At 43.2% G+C, this 24,577-nt stretch overlaps 1 protein-coding gene across 1 annotated transcript in view; it reads left to right on the top strand.

The window, feature by feature from the left end:
- The window catches only part of T265_06257 (hypothetical protein), a gene marked incomplete at both ends in the record, with an annotated part of 48,623 nt that extends 25,115 nt beyond the window's left edge, over window positions 1-23,508 (top strand). The window contains one exon of the mRNA XM_009171467.1: window positions 23,249-23,508. Within this exon, the coding sequence (XP_009169731.1) occupies window positions 23,249-23,508 (260 nt within the window). The remainder of the gene's footprint in view (window positions 1-23,248) is intronic.
- Window positions 23,509-24,577: the final 1,069 nt, after the last annotated feature.

Genomic DNA, 24,577 nt, shown 5'->3' with positions numbered 1-24,577 from the left:
ACAGGGAGGTCCGTTGACGTTTGGCTGCATTCTTGAATTCCCCAATTGATATCGAAAGGAAAGTGTTGTACCCGGGGCCGATGGGGACTTAGGGCCACTTACGTCTAAATCTGAGCGTTTTTGAGGCTTTACTATTACTAATCCAGGGACAATTCGAAAAGGAGGCACCACACTCAAAATCTGCATGCCATAAAAATATTTTTTCAGTGTGATGCACATCTGTCACTTTTGGCTCTGAGTTCGTATCTACAAATTGCACCCCTCAAACAAAGGCAAGGTAGATGTGCTCATAAATGCCACTTGATACGATAGTACAATAACCCGGTGACCAAAGTAATGGGGATTGCCTCGTCATTTCAACAAATTAATGAATCTAATTCGTCTGCAAACCCACTGATTCCTTGAGGAGAGACAAACAAAATACACAATAAAAATAAACTTTCAGGGACTCTCAATAACCTTCAATCAAAGTGCCATCAATATTTGGCTGTTGATGTGTTGTGCCCAGAAGTCTGTTGCACCGTACTTCAACGAGGAAACCGTACTGAAGAGTTGATCATCAAGTAGGTGATTGCGCTTGCAATTTTAGGCTTGACTAAAATCCGGATGCTGAAAACGTGATTAAAATGTATGCTCTAATTCCTTCATACGTGGAACTCATTTTGTTTGAAACGAGACTGGAATCGTTCACCATAACTCTGGGGCTTTTAGGTTTCTTCGAACGAACTTGTAAAGGCGTACCGAAACCCCATCACATCGTGGCATTTAGAAACAGCCGTTCTGCAACGCCGTAGAGTCTTGTAATTCATGTCGTGATACAACTTGCGTTTATTTTCAAGTAGCAAAGGGAAACTATCATAGAAGCTATCGGTAGATTGGCTTGTGACCTATTGGTGTGACCCAAAAACATGGGACATCATTACCTAAAGGTTGCCACCTAGGCGACGGCCAAAGAACGATGGATCCTAACACACCTCGGCTAGCTTCCGGAACAAGGGAAACGATAACCAGTTTTGTCGTTCAAATTGTCAGAGACACGACGCATAGCGTGATACCCGAGCAAACATCAGTTATTGTTTACAGGGCGCCTGCTAATTAATCCAGATGGGACACCGATGCACAATCGCGGTGGCTGAATCTATCACCATAAGATGTAGTGATCCGATCCTTTGTCGGCAAAAAAGCGTGAACATGTTCACCTGTTCAAACGGATGAATCCAGTGTTCTCTGGTGGAGTAGTAGTAACACGCTTACCTTGCATGCCAGATGTGCGGAGTTCAAACCCCGGCATGTGAGTTCATTGTTTTCTCTCCTTTGATGAGGTCTCAAAAGAATAATGGCGCCAGGACAATTGTTCAAACGAGAGTCATGTGGGTATGTATTTTACAAGATCCCACAACCACGAACACCCGAAAAATCTTTGTTTGCCTGAAGGACTTGCTATGCCCCGGCTCACCTATCCCCTATATATGCCTCCTGTGTTGAACAAAACGGATGCACCGCAGAACTAACAAAATCAGATCTTTTGCTTTATGACTTAAAATAGTTGTTCTTGACAGGTAGTCAAGGCCTCCCCTGCCTCGGTTTCCTGTTTATGTGCGCCATGTTCATCAAATTATGTTAAATGCTGCCCTCTCAGCTCTTGTAACTGTATGAATTAAAAATTAGAACATAAGATTAACGGAAACTCGGGGACGGCGCCTACCTGATGAGCTCCAATAAGTGCGAAACCTGTGTTGGGCTATCGAGGAGTTTCCAACAATTGTATGGGTAGTGTATTTTGTTCGTCTTTGCACGTATTCTAAATCAAAATTTTCGTAGTGTTTCAGGTTGTCTGAAGTTGTAGACCAGCGGCGGCCAGTGCAGAATTGCAGTTGAGACTGTGTGATGAAGGGTACAGGGATTCCCCTTTCCTCACAGTTGGGAAAGCTTCGTTCAAGTCAACGGATCCTGATACTTATGCAGGAGTAATGCTGCAAACGACTCACTTGGACTGCCCCAACTATTTTGTGTTCAGTGTACTTCACACCAGTAATTTGACCTAGATTACTGAGAGTGAGGTTCATCTTGAGCGCCTACAACATTGATTCAACTCTGTAATTAACCTCAAAATTTAGAATGATACTTATCGCGATACTTGACTCGTTTTGGGGATAACTCTGTCTCTCTGAAAAAAACTTTGTCGAACAACGTTAGGTGAACCTAGGATAAAAGCCGGCCAATATCTCATAGATTTTGTGCCAACATTTTTAGTTTTTGGACAGTGTACTAGATTCACCCTTTTTTTTCACATCCGAATAGATGAAAGTGCTTGTACTTGGAATATATTATGTTTCACACGTTTTTCCAGATGAACTGGAGAGACTATTTAGAGAAGTTGGTCTGCGAAAGAGCCCACAATGAGTTCCTGCCCTTAAGCATGACTTAGTATCTGAGTCTTATGAAGATAAGCTTGTTTCTTTCTTCCTCATGTTGCCATTTATTCGGGAGGATTGCTTTGCAGTGACTATTTCCAAACTGATCTTTTCCAGAGGTATACATCTTCAAAAGTAGTAATTTATTTCGACTTTGGGAGATAAGTTCTCGGTCCAGACCGTATTTTGATCAAAGTGTCGTGAAAGAAAAAAACGAACCAAACGCTCCGCATTTTGATTGATTAGTTACGTGTGCATGTTTTCCGTGCGTGCCTATTCGGAGTTCAGCAGATGTTGATTTTACGGTGAGGTAAGTAAGCAATAGTTGAGTCGTTTATCACTCTCCCCTTACTTGTGAGACTTAGAGTTGCTGTTTGGCCAACCGGGAGGTATCATTCGCCTTTCCAAACCTTCGCTCACCGGCCTTCCCCTAAATCCTCTTCCCAGCCATCGAACGATGCGGTGCCATCACACTACCTACCAGTCCCCTAACCAGTGTTCCGTGTCTAAACCGTTATCCAGGAGAAAAACAAAATAATAACTTACTAACCCCAGAAAACCTGTTTGAAGTTTCAGCTTTTGATGTCCGTAATCCACGTCAAATTAGGCAACAAACATATCTTGACGAAACCTTGCTTCCACTATCTGTCGATGTATACTGTGTCTCCGAAACACGCGTACAGAACCCCACTTCAGTAGTGCGCGTCAAGCCACTTAAGACAAACACGGGTGTTCCACATTTCACTCTTCGGGTGAACCTGACGCAATGGCTTGTGCTATCTATGATGTGGGAGTTGTGCTCAGCCCCAAGGCTGAAAGCGTCATACTGGACCGGATCCCAGTAAACAGCCATTTTCGCGCTGTGCGATTGTCTGGCTCAATTAAGACCAATGCAGGTCGATGCGTTAAATGGTGTTTATTGTCGTATCATCATACGCCCCGACAGACTACAGTTCTAAAGGTGAGAAGGATGGGATTTGTCAAGATCTGTCCTGATTGATTCGGTCGGCAAGGAAGGATATAGTAATCTTGGCGGGTGATATGAATGCCTAAGTTGGACCACTAAGTCCACTAAATCTAAGCATAGTTAGGTGGCAGATTTGGAGCCGATACTCAGCGCACAGAGAGAGACTGCTTCAGTTGTGTGCAGATCATCGTCTGTTCCTGAACACTGCGAACTTCCAACACAAACGCTCACACAGAGTTGCTTGGATGCTACTAACTGCAAAACAGTCATGTACTCAGTTACCGATGGAGAGCCTCGCTTAAATATTGTAATTCCTTCTGGAGCATGCAACCTGACACTAATCACGCCACTGTGAAGACCCGGGCCCGGTTATCACCTTGCTTTCCGTCAGCATTACGTGTGCCAAAACAGAGCAGTTCCATTCATCAACTCCGTTCAGCTCTCGGTGCCTAAGTGCCATGCCACCAAAAAGAGGCACGACAGCTGGGATACTGCCAGGTTGCCCAAGCCTAGACTGTGGAATTCGAAAGGCAGAGACCGGGTTCGAACCACGGACATTCCGGTCAGTAAATTCGCGCTCTAACCACTGAGCCATTGATTCCGCCAGGTTTCAGTGACTAGAGTACTGAGCTGACTTGGCTAGAAAGCTAGTGGGAAGGGACAGTTATGCGTTTTTAATGAAGATTGGTTGGAGATTTAATGGAAGCGAGTTAAAAGAGCTATGACCTCAGCTTTCAGAACTGTTTGTCCAAGCCATTTGACTCGATCAAATAAACACTGGATATCGTCGGGATCAGCAGACCTTAATGCTGCCAGAAAGGCCATACCAGCAACTAGTGACCAATAACACACGCAGATTTCTCGAACACCAGATAATCAGAAGCGGCTGGTAGACTGAGATGACCCAGGGATTGAATAAGACTTTCGCTGCAGGCAACACCTGTGCCCTATTTCGGCTGATACGATGGACCGGTTAACATAGGGCGTGTCAGCGAAACAATAAGCGACAAATACGGAACGGCACTCACCCACAAAATCGTCTTCACAGACGAGCTGAACACTACGAAGAATCCGTCACGAAGAGACTGGACCTTACCGTGGTGTGACGGTTTGCGCACCTCAGCGATCCATTGAGCTATACTGGAGAGTGTCCCGCGGCACTCACAGAGTCTCTCATACCAGGTTGGTCAATGGTTAGAGGTCTGACGAACACAGTCTCCTGGCCCTCCAGGTTGGGGGTTGGAACATGTGGCGACTTGTTCCGTAGAAATGGTAATGCATTTGCATTTCCCGCTAAACACCGCTGCCTTGCGATTAGGCTTTTAAGCCAAAGGCTTTGGTTGAGGACCCTAATCGTCCTCCTGTCCAGGTGTGGGCGCCCTGGCAGTATCCCAGCCCACGTACAACCATGAATCGCACATGTTGGAAGTGACACCCACTCACCGCATGAAAGTGTCAAAGCTGACCAGATTCAAATAAGTAAGGTTATATAAATAGGAAAGAAACGTCCAAGTCAAGCATGTTGAGTCGCAAGTTCTTTTCATGGCAGTTAACACATACCACTGTCGATTACCCCGGTCAACGCCCTGTTGATTGTAACATATTGCTTTATTTCTACTGAATAAAATGTCACGCTGTGATTTACTCAAACCTCAGAGACAAGACTGGAAACCTCTGGTTCTAGGAAAGAGCACAATGTTTAGAAAAGTTTCACGCAGTTGTGGCGCATGGAAAAAATGTAGAAGGAACTTCCTGCCTAAAATGGCAGGAAACTAGTCCAAAATTCGGTTTCCGAACTAATGTAGGCCTAATTCTAAGGCATCAGGCATCAAACAAGACGTGAAAGGAATAGCAATACAAATTTTAAAAAATGAACGACGGGTCGCTCTAGGTTGTACTTGATGAAAAGAAGGTAGGGAATAATGGTCCTCGAAATGAGCCAAGTCATTATGTTTCTGCTTCATCTGCTCTAGAAGTAAGCGCGCTGTGCTCATGGAATGGAAAGTAGCTGGTCTTACTCAGCAGGACAGAGTTACTTCGTTAGTCAACTTTTGAATGTTACGGAAAAATGTTGTACAAATGAAAGAATTCACGGTTAGAACGAGTGGGGGTAGGCTGGTTTGCCAAGTTGATCCTGACGTGGCTGATGTGCTCACATTAGATAACTGACACGTGTCAAATTAATCTCAGCAGAACGGTTGAAAAAGCCAGTAGTTTGGTTGAATGAGCGTGAATAAAAAATATACTTGTCTGGAATTCAACCCCGATTTTCCTCTCAATGACAGTTTCTCTATAGCACCACTGAAATAAATTCACAGGCTTTTCAGAGGGATGACACTAGTTTATCTGTGACACTGAACAAAGCAGTAACTTGAGTGCCAGACAGAGGACTTTGGCTCCATAATGAATTACTAGTGAATACCACAGGTTAAAGCGAGTCGAAATTCCGGAGTTGGAACAGTGAGCAAGGATTTGGTTTTCACGAGAGACTCAACTGAATCTCTCGACTATGATATTCTAAAACTGAATTTGCTGCACACAGGCCGCCTCATGTTTCAGTTGGCACGATATTCGGGATATTGCAGTATATTTTCATAAAGGAAACTACTCACAAGGTTGCTGAAAACTCTCCGACAGCCCACAACCGGTTTCGTCCAATCCAATTTTTGATAAGGTGAGGGTTGTGTGTCTTGTACTTCTACTACTTCTCCTCGTCTTACTTGTGAGAATGAATGCTAATATCCATTTGTCTAACGTATGTATGCAAGCATTGTAGTTTAGGATGCAATCCATCTATAACGTTTTGAAAAATTGTACAAAATTTGAGACTAGAAAGTTAGCTAGACGTGCGCGGCCAGTGAAAAGGCTCAAAGGACGAAATAGTTACAGCAAACGGGGAATATGGGAACTTAATAAAGTAGACATGGCTTTATAGGTCAGCATCCGTGTCGGGTAACTTCAACTGAATCCGGTTTTTACCTGAAGTTTGTGAAAGGTTAAATAACTACTGGTGATGGAAAGCTTTGTTTGCCAGTGTATCAGGCCCAAACACGGAATAATAGAGACAGAACAACCACACAGGAGAAACAGGTTATAATCCTTGAGTGCTGATATGAGGAAAATTTACGGCTAGTTAAGTGCACGAAGTAAAGATTCAGGATGATATTTGGGACAATGTTGGGCATGTTCAACCAGTAGTGTAACTTTAGGTACCCTCGAGTTAACATATAGGATTTTGCGTGTGCCATTTCGCCAGGGAAACATGGGGTTGCACAACTACTGACTTTCTAGTAACTGGGTTTCATATTAACCGACCGATCCAGAGGTCTGATTTAAAAATCGTCTAGAGCCTGTAGAACAAGCTAGTGTGCTGAGTGTAAAGACGCACAAGATTCAAAAACTGAGTTGATGGCTACTGAGGATGAATACTGTCAGTGAAAATGTCAACCAGATATTCATCTAATCATGGGAAAATCATTTGTAAAGGTTTTAAAGAAATATGGTTGGAAAACATTGTTGAAGTTTCCCCAGGGAGGTCGGTATCGCAAAAGGTATATGCGAATTCTATCATGTCAGTTTTTTGAGATTTTAGAGATGGAGACCAGTTCCTTCAAAACACAATCACAGAAGCGTTTAGTTGGGTTTTGTACACTTTAAAACCATTCAGTAACTCAAACGCGTTACCTGCATTCAGATAGTAGTCGAGTTGTGGCGAATGGCATGTCTGATCGTACATTCAAGTCCCACCACAAACTTTTTAATTAGAACGTCTGGATTGAAGATATTCAGACGTTAGAAAGTGTGCGTCAAGTCAGCCAGCATACATAAAAGATTTTTCTAGTGTACAGTCACACCTGGCGTGGTAGGAGGCTTACAAGATTTACAAAAATCGTGTCTCCGAGATTAGTATCATATTTTGTTGAGGTTACGATATGCCAAGAAACAGAAAGCGGCTCAAACAACCCTCGATCGCCACACTGGTGCTTGGGCAGCCAGTCACAGTCTGCTCCATAAAGAAACTTGGAATGTTGGCTATTACTGGACGGAAAATTCGTGCTCGCATGAGGACATTGGTTAGACTGGTGGTACAGTAGAGATCACTTGAAACTAACTTTTTGGTTGAGACTGTAGTACAGCAGCAGAGAATTGAGAACAGCACCGCTGGTTTGGAAAAGGAATAGCTCAGTGTGGGATATCGTATCACTAATTCTGGACTTTTATGTAAAGGAATAACGCAGGCCACCAAGTTTACTTAAAGCAGATATCACGTTATATCACACTGCACAAGTCATCCGTCGAATCTGCAGCGGGTGTGGTGGTGGCCTCCAGATAGACCTCAAGTGTTCTTGGACCTCTTTCTTTGGATGGAGAATAACAAACCAGTTCAAAGATAGATAAGAAAAAGACGCATGTATATACAAATAAATTCTTAACGACACATCTGGGAACAACTATTGGTAGTACATGATAAAGGTCCACATACAGTACGAAGGCACACACAAACCAACTCACTGATAAATGGATTTGTTGACTTTTTTCAGTAGTGTATCATCCGGTTTCTGCATCCTGCGGTTGTATTCCGTCCAGGCAATAAAGCACTAGTGAAATAAGTTTGAGTAAGTAAAGTCACCCGACCACCTGAAGTGCGGCCTTGAAAAGTACCCCTATAAGGTCATTCTGGGACGAAGCGTGGTTGGTTGCTGAGTTTCGTGCTGGTGAACAATCAGAAGCACTAACGAATATTAAGCCTAGGAGGAGTTCGATGTGGTTCACTGGATACTGAAGAGGTGTGTTTTGAGAACGGCCTTTATTTGATTTACACCAGGGACCAAGTACTGTATAACCTAGCTGATGAGAAATCCCATGTATTGGTGCGGGTGTAAGGAACACTCAGTACTGATGCTGGTTAGAATGAGCCGCACACATTAGAAGATAAAAGACTGCACATTGGGGATTCTCAAGATGTAAAGCAGCGGACCACTGTCGAATTGGTTCACTGTGAGCAGGGCACAAGTGAACATTATCTTCAAAGCCTCAGACCATTTGAGACGAATTGCACCGTTTAACAGTGGGTGGGAGTATAGCTTGCCTTAATGTAAATAACCACGGGGGTAGCTAATTAACTGATGTGGCTCTAACTCGTCCCCTGGCGGCTCTTATAACGACAATAACGTTAGTCGCGGCTTATCTTTGATTCCTTGATACCTTGATACTACACTAGCTCTAAAGTTGTGCATTCGCTGCAGCAAGCAAAAAACACGAAGCGCTCATACGATGTCAGGACAAATGAGCGGTACGTAGTTCATCGAGAGCAGCTCTCCCTCTAGTATGTAGATCCAAATCAGAGTGACCGAATGTTGACTTCAATCGTCTACGGCATCTGGTGGCTGCTTCACGTTGAGACACCATAGGCCACCTATTTCAGATGATCTATCTGTATCACGCTGTTAGATGTAGTAACAGCAGGTCTCGGACCTGTTTTTTGAACAGGTTTCTCAAAACGTTTGGACACTAATGTTACTGATGTGCACTTATTTGGATTTGTTTACGTGATTTACACGCAAAACAGAGTTGAATGACTGTCAATAGTTGGTAGGAAAATCAGCGGCATTGACGCCAGGCACACGCTGGTTAGTCACCGTTTTGGGATTTAAAATAAACAACCTCAACTCCGGCTTGTTTAAAAATGCCAGTTAGGATGATCAGCCTTCTTTTGTTGTTTTTTGAACAGGTTTCTCAAAACGTTTGGACACTAATGTTACTGATGTGCACTTATTTGGATTTGTTTACGTGATTTACACGCAAAACAGAGTTGAATGACTGTCAATAGTTGGTAGGAAAATCAGCGGCATTGACGCCAGGCACACGCTGGTTAGTCACCGTTTTGGGATTTAAAATAAACAACCTCAACTCCGGCTTGTTTAAAAATGCCAGTTAGGATGATCAGCCTTCTGTTGTGGGTGCACGGGTAGAAATAAAAATACAGCATACATTCGGCCAGGAAGTATCTGAAAAGAGTGATAACAATGCTTTGTTGTTGAACTACACCTACCGTAGTGGTGGAAAATAACATATTATGTCGAAAAGTGTTTTTATGATTTCTATATCACACGTACTCTCTAATATCAACCGGGTGATACTGGTTGGTAGCAAACTTTGATGAATGGTATGCTTCGGTAGCCTTAATGATCATCTAAACTTGTAAAGATATGTGCTCTGGTAGGACGCCGGGATCTGCAGTGCATTGCTGAAGAATGCGAAAAATGATTTCTGCTCTCAGCGTAACACTGTCCTTAGCAATTTTTGCTTCCTGCCTGAAATTTCTTTTAGACAAAAATAAACACACGACATCTTTGTAAAAGGCGGTTGAGAATGCAGTTAAGAAATCGCTACTAACTTTCCTCTAAGTTTGACAAAGCATTAATTTTACTAGTTACGTATTAGCTTAGAACGCTTGACAGTCACATACGACCCAACAATAAAAGTGGGCGGAAGGAATATGTGCCCAAATGTGGCATGCAATAGACTTTTGCATTTTGTTAAGGCTTGATTGTACGGGCCCGAATATTAAAAATGCAAATGGTCGTTTTTGCCCTACCTGCGTAGCTTTGTTTTCATTCGTTGATTATCCTACGCATCATCATCGTCATTAAAGACAGCAACATCACTGTTGCCACTGATGCTTTACTGCCGTAGAACCATAAGCTTTGTCTAGGTATATATATATATATATATATGTATATATATGTATACATAAATATGGTTACATCTTTTTTTTACATCACCTATCCACCCGCCGAATGGCTTATAGGTGTGTCCAAAGAACAATTGCCCATCCCAACAAAGATCAGAACGTAACATTCGTGATGCCAAATTATTACCATTTCTCTTCTCTACAAAACCATCTTTTACGTGCGACCACACATAGCTGCTACTCACGAATCGAACACGTCCCTTTTTTTGCTACCAAACAGCCCAATTTTATTGAGTTCCAGAGGACGGTCCTTTTGGAGGGAACAGGGTCTTCTGCATTTCGCTGCTTCAGGAAGACCGGTTGAGAGGATCGGTCGGAAGTGATCTGCTCTTAGGATTCCTTTCTGTAGTGAAACACGCATGTACACCCATTTTCTCGACAAAACACCGCAAAATGCAGACCCAAGATGATACAGTTTTTTCACTTTATTACTTTTTAGTTTGGAGTTTACTGCTTGTATATACATATTGCAGATTACCAAAGGATAGAAACTCAAACCAGAATGTTGCCTGATGACTCCACACCGTGTCTCAAACATTTAACCCAGCCCTAGTCAACCTTGACACTATAGTTACCCGCCTTGAATAGAACACGAGAAACCGAGTGAGAATAGTTACACTCAGAACGCGCACATGTTTGGAAACGAACTATAGTGTCTGGCTCAATTCCATTTGGGATCTGCAAACTGCAGGTTTTCTGAAGAAGTCTTCCTAAATTTTGTCGCGGCGATATGAAGGTATTTGTTACAGTAGAAAACAGAGCCTAAATAATGGTGAATTAGCTTCACTGTACCGATGTCATATTGGCATAATCTGAGGTACTCACATAAAGTTTTGTCCCTACAATCGGTAAATGGTTTCCTCCCTAACCTCAGGCATTTCCCCTTAAGTAGTCCTTCTTTCCGTAGGGCTACTGCACATGTATCCCTATGGGTAGAAGAAATTCAGCTTCCGGATGGCACAAAACTGCAGCTCCACACTCGCTACGTAGGTTGTCATCCTGAGATCAAACTTAAATCTGTTCTTCTATCGCTCCTGTTTAGGCTAGGATAATATCCCAGCCATTGTGTTCTCCCCGAGTAGCGCTATAGCGACGGGCCAAAAAGGTACTATTTTTAAACCTTTGGAGGTACATACGGTATAATTTCACCTCTCACGGCATATTAAAACTAGTGGCATGTTACCATAGTTTTGTGGTCGCTTTACCTTGGCACTTCCTTTCGAAAGATCACTATAATTCGTGCCCTTGTGGGAACCCATTGATTCACATAAGCACATGCGTATCGATCAATTTTGTATGTTTCTTACACTGTTGATTCAGGCGCTCAGTCAAATATCTTACACAGTTGACTAATTTTCACACCCAAAGAAATGTAGCCATTGTGCCATATTGACTTTGGGCTCTGATGCATTAGACGTTGTTCAACCTTTGACTATTCCCTCGGGGGCAAACCGGATTATATCAGCAGCACACGGGGAGAGCCAACCAGATAACTTTCAAAGTATCGCGCTTGCGGGATGCAAGCGCGAGGTGCAACTGTGTGCCTTGCAACATATATACAGAAGTCCGGTAAAATACTATAAAGTGGCAGGCGAAATGACCAGGCCAGGGTTTAGGAATACAACCAGTGACCAGTAGCACTACCCGTGTTCGTTAGAGTCACACAAAACTATTAAACAACGCAATTTCGAGCGATTTCGCGCAACTTTACGTGAGGATACGGCACAAACAAAGGTTATTTGGTCTATATTGAGGAAAAAAGGTTTCACTTAGTAACGTAACGCATCTTCTAGCAAAGATGTCGCAAGTAAGAGCTACTTTAACTTCACCTTCTGGGAAACACGATGGTCGTTCCTATGCATCATTTTGCCATATTTTAACCAAATGGTCTTATATGCCATTCAAGGCCTGAGGGCATTCGCCTCTTCTTTATGCTAATAAGTCTTTAGCATACACAACAAAAGGTGGAATTTCCGAAAGATTTATCAGTTCAGAAGCACAACTGAAGGCAATTTGAACAAGTCGCTAGGGACCCACTCCCCAGAACTGTAAAGCACATCAAATGAATAGTCAAACCACCGAAAAACGAAGAGTACCGGCAGGTAATGGTCGAAGACACGTCGGAGTATATGCTAGATAAAGGACATGGAAAATGTAAAAGTTGTCGGACGGGAATGCAATTCACAGCGCAACAACTGATGTTCGAGGCGTGGGGATTCGCCAGCCTTTCCACAGATTAAATCTGGCAAGCGAAAGGAGGGTGGTTTTGATCTGATATGGAACTGTGAACGATTGTTGATTTTCGATTACCATTGGAAGTAGATTAGATATGAAGGAGAAAGCCGGACCAGACAAGAAATAATGTGATCCTTTCGCTCAGCCCGATTCTCATAACTCTGGTTTACCTAAACAGAGTAACAGAAATTGTCAACTACACTCAGAGAGAACTGGAAGAAAAAACCGTAGGGCCTGCTCACACTCATATCTGACGTTGATCTGGCATGCCAGTAGGAGTAGACTTTGATGCCTTGGACTTCGACCAGTTTGTTGAACCACTTACTTGGACTGACGGATTTCGTGTATCAAAAATAGATCCCTGTCCAGAAATACATCTACAACTTGTTCGCCAAATTTGGGTTGTTTTCCAAAAAACGTGTAACACTTTCAATGTACTTTAATCTCCGTTCCAATACTATTTACTATATGCGTTAGGGCTGAATTTTCAAAACTTCCTGTAGCATCTCGATTGGTTGTTCCCGGTTTAACTGGTACAGATAACAAGAATTTGCTAGGTAATGTCCAAATTCAGTCAGTTTCTAGAGGAGAGGCTTTTTTCCTTCATTTGTTTGGACTGCCTACCAATCGACGTGCGCGTTAAGCAAGACATTGTGGGGCAATGTATAAACTAGCGCGCATCAAGTGCCCCTTAAGAGTAAAGGCGAAGAGGAAGTTAGTTTGTTTGCTACTTATTGGCGTAGTTTCCCAGAGGACTTGGAACGAGCAAATGAATATTTTTGTTTTCAATCGACTGGTCTTAAATTGAGGTCAACAAGGACGACCTCAACAGACTTCGCCTAAGTGCTTGGATTGCAGTAGTTTAAGTAGACCAATTATCGTCCAAAGAAAGGTTCTAAAGTGACCTTGGAAATTTACAAAAATTAAGCTAGAGAAATGTCGAGTAGTACACAGGAGACTCAATATAGTCAGTGATTCATATTATTATTCAAATCAACGTACCACACAAAAGCCATTTGGAATGATGTCTTGGTATTGATACCAATACTAACAAGACAGTTGGAAAATTCTAGATAATCTACTACCGATTGTACGGTTTTTCAGATTCGTCAGGTAGACGTAATCCAAATACGCAATAACCATATGCTAAAGATGGAGGATTTTTATAAAGTTTCGGCCCTCTAAGTTAAACCGAAAGTTCATTGTAACTGGTAAGGTAATGGAACTTATCTTAGGTAGTACAGAGTGAAGAGAATTCTGCCAACACGAGTGCAGTTACTATTGTCAGTCCCAGTGTTTCTCTAAAATCAAAACAATTTACAAAATAACAGTTTGTTGGACGGGTTCCCCATTTAAGAATAAACAACGTTTGATTGTTGATACGCGGATTCCACTAGCTCTGGCAAGCTGTGATACTAAGGTTTTGATTTATAGCTCAATTATTATCTTTTTCGTTTAGTCCGTGTAAGACATTCTTTATTTTTTGTTATCTGATAGGTACTATATCCTCATTCATCATCGAAGTGTCTGTAATAGTAGTTATTTTAAATGGCATATGCATATCATGCTGCTGAATTTTGTTTGCTTCCATAGCTCCCGGTGCTGAAACTTTCCCGAGTGCATTCAGAATGGTTAACTGGACCCGGTAATCGGTAACCTTGATTTTCGTCCGTATTAGTGTTGGCTACTGGTGTGCTGGAGCGCGGACTCAGGAAATCTGATTTGAAAAAGTGAGCGCGCAATAAACTTGTTGGATCTGTCATGCTTGAACTGATGAGCTTCTGCGAGCTCGAGCCATATGGATGGTTTGCCAAACGAGTTTACTAACATATAGTTTTTTGTACTTTCTTTCACTGAGGGAATTGCGGAGAAATCTTATTGGCCAAACTGTCTCCTGTTGGCGACGAATCCAGTCTTGTCCCCATTTTCTGGAGTAGGAAGAATTAATTTTAGATTACGAACTCTAGATTAAGTTATATAATAAGCTCACGCCATGAATACCTTTCGTAAATACAACATCAGTATAGTTGCTGATCAGAAGTTGATGTAACTGGACACGTTCGTCCTCGAATCCTTCTACTAGAGAAAATGGTTTATCCGGGTCAGCATATTGCATTAGAAGACTGGCCCCATATGTTTTTTGGCATTTGAATAAATTGGCGAATAAATAGGGGAATATATAGGGAAGTGTAGTGACACTTTGCAGAGGCTTTTGTTGTCAGTCACCCTGGTGGTCTCGAAGATATTTATAAAAGATTTCGAACGATACAACTGAGGCAAATTTTACGGCAACCTGAAAGAAAATGTAGACAGCAGATAGGGATGTGACTTGCTTACATTTGTCAATGAGCGAAATACCCGTACCGCATCGCCTGGTACTTGAAGCTTGAAAGTACAGTGCTTGATCTAGCCTGACCTCATGCGAATTCCCCTATTCATTTGATCATTACGTTCATGTACTTTTGATTTCCACTTGTTTTTCGCTATCTTCACCTGCTGCAAAGGCCATCCAGTCCGACACTGGTCTATTAGCGTGTGCTTGTGTGTATGTGAATGTGCTCGACTGACGTACCTATCACGCCTGGCTGTGCCTCGTTTGATGAGCCTGCCCTGACTCTTTCTGCCATGATTTTCATGTACCGCACCGCGAATCCGACTTAAGATACTGGTCTGCGGTGCGATGAACACAACAGCAATCTGCTCGTCGTTGTTTAGTGTGCAGACCTTGACACCATACTGTACCGGTCAGCGAAAAATTTGCGAACTGTATGATTTTGTTCACTTTTGTGTAGACAGTGCCGTAGACTTTCGAAAGCAATTCCTTTTGATATTTGGGATCGTCACACCTACGCGTGACTCAAAATCCCGTATCGAGAGCCTCAATACACAGTCTGGATTTTCATTATTAGAATGGTGGTAGGTTGTGTTGGAAAAAAACGCTTCAAACACACAGTAAACTATTCATGTGATGCTCCAATGGTGGCCACACATTTACAAATCCTGATGGGATATAAGACTATGTTATATCTGCTGATTCGCCAATCTGAGGTATCTGCTGCTGACCAGCTCCAGCGCCTAGTGTCGGAGTAAAAAGAATCACGGAAGGGAACACAACATCTATATTCCAACGAAGCGGGTGCGAGAGCGTGAGTGCGTGCGAGTGCGAATGTAGAACGGTCTCAAGCTATTTATTGGAGGGACACTGTCTGAACTCGGTCCATTGCTGACGCACACGGTCTGGCTGCGACGTGCTGCATATTGAGGGGGTGTTGTCTGTCTGGTCAACATCCAGCGGAGCTGAGAGTCTCGGTAGATTTCGGGCATCCAGTGGTTGCTTTCAGGAAGCTGACCTTCCTGATAGGATTAGACTGAGGACTTGTCTCGGGAAATAGTATAATATCCTCCGGTGTCAAAATTAGAACCGACCAATTCGTGGTGTAATGCATCAGGTAGCTGCACTGTTTTTTATGCATTACAGACGCCAGCTAATGTGTGTGCCTTAAGAACAAACGTGATCCATGATCTTAATCCACTCATAAAAATCGTGTTACCTATAACTCGTCGTCCTAACGGGCACATCTCAGTGGTAGAAGGACGCTTACATATTCTTGTTCAGTGGACAGAGGTGCGGAATCTTGATCCGACGAAATGTTGTTACTTCCATCGTCTCGGAAAACTTATTTCCAGCAGTGATTCTATTGTATAGGGTTCAAACATAATTTGTTATCTTAAGAAAGAAATAACGGGGAGATGACCTTTGTCACCTACCAGAAAATCCGGCTTAGGACACTGACATACACGCAGCTAGCACCTAGCTTGTACTGGTTTTGGCGTACCGTCTACGCGGTTTTTGAGAGTCTTCACTATCAAACTCTGCATCTCTACAAGTGTCGACATGTTGTTTAAATTATCAGGAACTTTGGGTCGGTGTGTTCAATATCGAATGTAAGGAGGGAAGCCCTTTGCCGTGGAGTTTTCTCGGGCCATCCTCCTTTCTTCTCCTAGCTTCTCCGGAATCAAGCCTGGTGTCGGCCACAACCCAATTTCCTGGAAGGCGTGGATGTCGACCGTACACTAGCATGAACGGATTAGCTGTATGGAAGCGCATTGTATTAGCAACATGATCGGCAGGTTCATTTCCCAGTCACTTCGTTTGGCCGCCAGCCATTCCTCGATCCTTCGGTCACTGCGTTCGTTTAGACCATTTGTTTGCGGGTAGTATGGGCTGTCCTTACATGATCGGCAGGTTCATTTCCCAGTCACTTCGTTTGGCCGCCAGCCATTCCTCGATCCTTCGGTCACTGCGTTCGTTTAGACCATTTGTTTGCGGGTAGTATGGTGCTGTCCTTAGGCGTCTTATGCCCATCTATTTTGGGCCCTGAGGGTGTCACCGAACGGAGAATATGATTCGATATTCGAGCCCTCTGTGTAGCCTGCAAGAGGAATTTGCAACCCATAAAATTCCCTATTTATGCTGTTCTCCTGAGGGTTTGTCAGGAAACCAAACTTTTCGTAGATTGGTTCACACGGGAGATTCCTCAGTTACTTAATCCGTTGTCTCTCTAGTAGGAAATTTCCACAATCTGAGAATGTGGGAATATTTGTGGCACAATCAGCATGGGAAACGCGGAAATTTTGAAAAAATATAGTAGAAAATTAACAGCACACTTAGAAAACAGCATAGAACTGGTGGCTTCTTGGGTCCGATCAGGTGGAAGTGTCCTCGAGTTCCGATCAAAATTAAGCACTACACTAACAAAAATTACAAGCAGTTAGTGAAATACACTCATTTGCAAATTCAGTTGACTCAAACGAGTGGTTTTCTGTCAAGCAAACTGAGCGATATTTCGAACTTCCAGCCAACTGGGAAACGCAGTGCTTCTTTTTTGGAACATTCAGCCGAGAAATATCATAACCAGTAGGCATTGTCCCAGGACCACACCTCGTGAAGTCCGGTACCGACGGGTCAATTAAAAAAAACAAGCGTGGGATTGTGCAACAAGAACATCAGCCAAAGTATGCTCAGAACCAAAATATGCGGTGGTTTGGTCACGCATTGCCCAGTTCCAGGCCATCATTTACCGGAAACAGTGCTGCCCAGTTCAAAGGACGGATGAAGAGAAGCGGTCGAACTTTGGCTTCACAAAGAGGTGTAAAAGCGACTACAAACAGCTCAGATAGTGTCGGTGTGACGTGTCTTTCTGGTTAGTATCGGTTTTATTCCGGCTGTTCCTGGTTGGAGATACTGCAATATGTGACTGCTAGTAGGTATTAGTCTCGTTCCTGTCCAGTAAGAAAAACAGGATTTTGGGATGAATTCATTTCGTACAATCTCCTCCACTGCAAAACTTGTAAAACGGCACAAGATGCATAATAAAATGCACGTTACATCACTAATACGAAGGTGAAATAATGCGACCGAACAATAAAACTAAGATAGCCTCAGAGTGAACCTTAGATTTTTCTCAGAGCATACCTAAGGTCAGCACTGAAACACTATTGGTTTTACTTGTTTATCACGTGATTTTGGAAGTGTATTAATGTTACAAGCTGAAGTGCATTACGTATGTTATACTGCATTACACCTTTTGCGGCGGAGAGACTGTACCAAACGAATTCATCCCTCCACCATGCTCTCAACGTCTTGTACAAAAATGATTACAATGCTTTAAATTTTATCCATATTATATGATTGAGTATCTGAGATTCAGTAAGAATAATTCTGGTAAGCTAGGTCTGATTCACTCCACCATCTAGTTTTATTCTTTTCTTCACGTTAATGATTTGAATAAATTATGCGATATCTCGAATGCCGTGCCAACTGAATCATGACGCGGCTTGTGTGCAGCACATTCAGTTGGAGGACATCATAAACGACACATTCAATTGAGTCTCCCGTGAAAACCAAATTGATTTGCAAATGACTGTATTTCTCGAAAACAGTCCAATTTGGGTTCAAGTAGAAATTCGGAAACTCGGGGAATGCGCCTACCTGATGAGCCCAGTGAAGGGCGATCCGGTCGTGGATGGTCGAAAGGTTTTCAGCAACGTTGCGAGTAGTTTCCTTTATGATTGGTGGACACTGACACTGTGCTGTCCCTGTGCGCCATAATCAGGAAGGACCGATTTAATCGAGGCTGTTGCGAACACCAATATGAGTTGCCGGAAACTATTTGGTCACAATTCTCTCCATTGGATTTTGGAAGGGCCTGAAGAAGAATGAGGATCTTGTTTATAAGCCCACTGAGTTCCATATTGATTGATTATTCCAGTTTGCCTTTCGCTTAAGTGCGAAAAAATGACGATTACGCTCAACTCAGCCAGGAAGATGTGAAGAAAACAGAAGCGAATAAGGAAAACGTATGGGAAGCTTAGACCGAAAGAAGGAGATGAAAAGCACAAGACAATCCAAACCACTCAGTAGAAAGTACTCAAACACAAGTATGTAGCATTTTGCGCATCTTCAGGGATCAGTAAAGAATACACTCTAAAGTATTTTATTCTGAAATAAATACGACAGGTAATGTCCATTTCTGCCCTAATTTATTTCTCCCTCTATCGGTTTCGGAATACTAGCTAACAGGTTCCTTTCTATTCATCCAGTCCATTCTCAAATCTATAATTCTTCTGCATTTTGGGCAAAAGTAAATTTTTCAAACATTTCACCGAACAGCTTAGCTCGTGTGTAAATGGGTAAACGTGTTCCTTAAATTGTCTTCACAGATGGAATTGTCAGATAAGGGAGAGAAAACATTTATTCATTGTTCATGTTTCTCTATCTATAGTGATAGTGAGCATCGATGTTAATTTTAAAAGGAGCAAAATTTTTTTTGCTGTAGAGGAGGAAAACAGCTGGTTAACTCAACCGATGAACTGATTCAGGCAGGTGAATGATTTCACTTTTGAAAGGTTAACCAACCAAGTTATGACGAACAAATAACGAGTGAAAAATGTACATAGACTAAAATGTAATTTAATGGAAGACTTGAGTGCTGATCGAATAGGCTATCCAATTTATGGGCTGAATGATATGTTCGTTTCGTTCCCTCGTGACCACTGAAGTCGGCCAAGAGGAAGCTTCTTTCCAATCCTGGGAGTTCTTGTTTAATAAGCCAAATCACTGTTTTTATGTGTTCAAACAATCTTCTTGGGGGACTTCCCAACTGGCTTGATTGTGAGGGGATCGGGAACAACTGTCGGTGAGTTGGTGGCTTAGGGAGGGCGGACTTTTTTATCTGCAGCGCCTGGATTGTATAGCTGCATTCCTGACTAAAAACGAACAAAGCCCGCAGAATAGATGAACTTGGCTTGCGTTGTCCTTAAACTGTGCGATACTGGGATGATTGATTGGTGGCTCTAAACTGGATTGGGAAAAATAACGCCACATGGTGTCACGTTGTATCCTGCTGCAGGCTGCCTGTCGCATGCTACGTCTACAGTGACTTTGGCAATATAGAAGCCTTTCTGTCCATCAAGCTAGTCAATGTTGTTGAAGAAGTTTACCCTCGGGTGTTATTTTGAATGCGCATTTGTGTATAGGCGCTGCAAAATGATGAGCCTGTGGTTATATATGTCTTGTTGACTCCGGGTCATCGTTTGTACGGTTAGTCCCATTGGCTCGTTCATTGGCCTCTTCTGTGGTTGCTCAACCTCTAGGTTTCGACCTCTACTAGTTGCAGTTGGTGACCTTTGCCTCATTCCTTCCATGGCTCACTTGATTGTCGTCTGGTCTCATCGTCTGAGAGACCGAATTGTCTACTCGAGTTGACGATCATTCGGTCGTAGTGATGAGCATATTGTGCAGGTCACAATAGACAATTTTATCGAGCTTTTAGTTTGTAGGAATTGTTTCGCTCGTCTCAAATTTTCAGGCGCTGTGATTTTTATAATTTCTGGATTGAAGTTCCATCATTTATGATTTTAGTGTGGGGAACTGTGGATAAATGTTCACACCTGCACTTGATTAAGTCTCAGCGTAGAGTTCATGAACTGTGTCTTATTTGGCGACAACACCGTTGTGATAATATTGCCAAGCAAACAAAACACCAGCCTCCAAGTCCCCATTGGACTTTTCACTGCTCCATGAAATGTTTCATGTGTGGTGAAGAAATCAGTGCTTCCACTTCTGATTTTTTGGAGCGTGGTTACCTGGTGCTCTGGCAACACAACTACGGCTGGATCACATCATCCCTTTCAAAGACAAAATATTCTGCATGCTTAGTGAATTGGTAAATGCGAAAGTACTATTTTAGCGCTAAGAAGGAAAGAAAATAAAGAATAAAATAATACCTCGAGGCATTTTGGCGACCGTCAGCTGGAGTAAGCAACAGCTGAATAGGAAGACAGAGGAAGACAACCCAGCTGGATCACCCACCTGTCAGTGCTGTTCACACTTGTCCGTTGTTAGTTTGATGTAGGGAGATCATCGCCATCTGGTAGCTCTATGACTGGCCTGTTTTGGTGAAATGAGACGTGGAGTGGATTTACTCAACTTGGCTCGCTCATCTTGGTCGGCTAATGCGGCTGAGAGTGCCAACGGGGTGTCTGAGATATAATTTCTGATCTACTGATGTCGCTGTATATTTTCGAAAGGCTCAACCCTCAAGCCAGATTTGAGTGAACGTGCTGAAGCGCGTGCCTCAAGCCGCATGACAGCCCACCGAAGTGCACGACGTCTATTATTCGCCATCTTTTGTACAAAGTTGTTTGCTTGATTAAGGCTCCATGAGACGTTGCGCAATACTGACGGACCTGACGGTTTGTGAGTTAGACAAGCCACGCAGCACGGGTTATCAGCAGCACGTTAACAGCTTCCACATGCGTTCTGTCCATTTATGGTTCTAATCCAATATCTTTCGCAAGCATTTAAAAGCCGACTGGGCTTGCCATGGGAAAATTACCTTTTAACTTGTCCACCAGATAACTCCTATTGTTCATAGCCTACTGCTCATTAAACGAAAGTAGGTTCTTCGGAAAGAGAATTTACACAACTTTCGACAATTCGAAATCCAAAAATAAAGTACCTTCCCGTAGAGTTCAGAGAGGGAACAACCAGAGTTTGGGGAAATATTACCCCAAGGCTTCGTATACCTACTAAACAGGATAAAATCGGGACCCCAGAAAAAGTTAAACGGCCTTCCTAATCCTGCAGGGCTTCTCAGTACACATGCTCAGCCATCACGAATTTATTGTATTGTCAAAACACTTAGGAACTTTCCTGATGAATGAAAACAGTCGCATTACCGAGCTTCACACTCGTACCTACACGTAAAGGTTTGTCCACAACACGCGAATTAATCTCAACCCCTTGGCCGGGTAAGTGTCATGATAGATAGATAACAATTTAAATAATTCAGAAAGTTCACGAGTAGTCGGAATATTTCAATGGCTGACTACACAACATATTCTGGGCGAGATGGCCCAAATGGTCAGAACGCAAATTTACTCACCGGAAGGTCCGTGGTTCGAACCCGACCTCTGCCTCTCGATTTCCCCTGCCCAGGCTGGGGCAACGTGGTAGTATCCCAGCCCTCGTGCAACCTTCGGGTGGAATGGCAGTTGGGCACCGGAAGGATGCTACAGCTAAACGACAAAACATATTTGTCGGGTGCACTGAAACGTTTGCCGATGAGCGGGCACAAAGGGATCGTGATAGAAAGCCGGATTACTAGTGACAATTCCGGTCAGATGTAGGTGGCACAAAGAAGAAGCGATTGATGGGTGACACGATGCAAATGAAATAAGCCTAAATGTTGGAGCACCAGAGCTACGGGTGGTCTTGCATCGTGGGCTTTAGATAAGTATCACTTATCAAACTACTGAGAGCTCAGTTTGTGTGTACGGTTGTCTTTCTGTTCGCTGAACCTAACATGACGTTTGCATCCAACTTTCATAGCTCTGTGTCTGGATTAGGCAAAATCTATCACTTTCTGACAAAACATGTAAAAATGTGTGTCAGATTCTAACAGGATTTCATATTTCTACTGCCTTTTTTATTTCCACTGCGTATGGTGCTTGCGCAATATCCAGTCGAGTAGATTCAGTGTTTCATTTGCAACAGCATTGCACACAGCCATTCGTTATTCCATATTGCACCCGATCTACTTAGCCGACCGGTGTTATGACAAAACGATAATATCGAGTTAATTACATTTTTGACGGTTAAAGGTTCAATTGCTTGTTTCTGAAGTGCACTCGATAAGGAGCTCTTGCCTATTGTTTACTCTAAATAGACGTTTTTGATTGACGAGTCAAGAGCTATCGGTTTGTTTACATAAGCTGTGTGCAATGGATTTTGACTGTTCCTAGCTCGTGTGGTCTACGTGTTGGGTGTGTCTGAATCCTCCCGTCATACTGTTTCTGAGTTGATTTTACCCGAGTGAATTTGTCTCAAGAGCACTGAAACACTTTAAATTCCGCTTTGTAACGTTCAGCAAAACTTTGTTCTAGTTTGAGGCAACCAGTTACCGCTTTTCCATCAGTTTCAAGAACTATGAGTGCGACAGGAATTGGTAGAACATATAAACATTAAAGTCTGAGTATTCATCAATCTATCCTTTGAAAATGCATCTCATGACAAAAAGTAAGGAATTTTTGTTGTTCAGGCGCAACCCTTGTAATTTTGACTGTAAAATATGGAGAAATTACAATTTATTGACTATTGAAATCTGAAGCAAGGGTGAGTGGTCCACAACAGAAGAAAAACAGGGAAATCTTTGCCCGGCATCTGACGGGGAGTTGTGCTTGATTGATACAGGAACAGGAGTATCGCTGAGGGATAAAGTGAACCAAGCTGAATGCAGACCATGCGCACTAGCCGTGAGAGCAGTGGATGGATATCGACTGAAGACGGATGGTCTATATACTCATTACGCCCAGGCGACAAGTCTGTGCATCACGCGTTTCTGATCAGCCCACACATAAAGCAGACAATATTGGGGGAAGATTTTCTAATGGGCACAGATTCTGTGGTTGATCTAAAGCAGGGAAAGTTGGTGACAGGGTATTGCGCAATCGAGCTTGAAGGTTATCCAAGCACTGTCCTAAGTGAGCTGCATGTCCGAAAGCTTCCGTCTTTTAACGTACCGTCAGTACAGTCCGTGGTCAAGGAATATTCTGAACTGTTCACAGGCGATTAGGATCCGTTTGGCTCCTGCCCATGGATTGAATACGAAATTTCCCTCTCGTTAGAATGCTTTCGACCTTATGGCCTCCGTCCGTCGCCGCTCCATCTACGGGAAGAGATCCATGAACAGATTCAAGAGATGTTGAAAAATGACAATCGAAGAAGCCAACAGTGCGTACAATTCCCCGGTTGTGCTTGTAAGAAAGACGAACGAAAAATACAGGTTTTGCGTGGATTTCCGGTGCTTGAACGAACTGACCGTAAATCGGATTGTGGCTGTGCCTTCGGTTGCGGAGATTTTCGATTCCCTTCGGCACTCCGGAAACTTCACTGTGCTTGACTTGCGTTCTGGATGCTGGCAACTACCTATCAAGGCAGAGGACCGGGAGGAAACGGCGTTTGCGGTTGGAGACACCCAATATCAATTTAGACGAATGCCGTTTGGTTTGTCTGGCGCACCATTCACATTCCGGCGCCTGATGCTTCGTTTAGCAAAGGGACGTGGGCGATATCGTTGTGTACAGAAATTCGGAACCCGAGACCGCATTTCAAAGGTAAGCTGTATTGAAGCGGATCCGGGAGGCTGTCTGCGGATAAATGAAGCCAAGACAGCTCGCTCGGAGTTCGTTGACACTGCTGGGGCATGAAACGGGTCACAAAGAAGTCAACCGACTGCCATAAAAATCGGCAAAGATCGAGGAGTGTGCTGTTCCCAAATCAAAGCGGTCCCTACGACAGTTTCTTGGACGAGCAGCACATTACAGCCCATTTGTTGAGGATTTCAATACTATTGCTACTCCAGTGTACTCGAGCAAAATCGGAATTTTGAATGGACCAGGGAAGCATATGAAGCTTTTGAGCGTGTCAAAGAGCGGATGTTGGATCATCAACTGATCCTCAAACTGCCCAGGGTCGGAGAGATGTTCACTGTTGCAACGTACGCTAGTGATCGCGGAATCTGCGCAGTCCTAAAGCAGAGGAATGGAGTTATCAAATATGTCAGTCGTGTCCTGACTAACGGTGAACAGAATTACTCGACCATTGAGAAAGAATGTTAAGCGATCGTCTGAGCCCTGGAGGCT

Source organism: Opisthorchis viverrini (genome assembly GCF_000715545.1).
Source record: "Opisthorchis viverrini unplaced genomic scaffold opera_v5_129, whole genome shotgun sequence".
Lineage (NCBI taxonomy): Eukaryota > Metazoa > Platyhelminthes > Trematoda > Opisthorchiida > Opisthorchiidae > Opisthorchis > Opisthorchis viverrini.
Note: the sequence above shows the minus strand (reverse complement) of the source record. Positions and strands in the feature narration are given on the sequence as shown.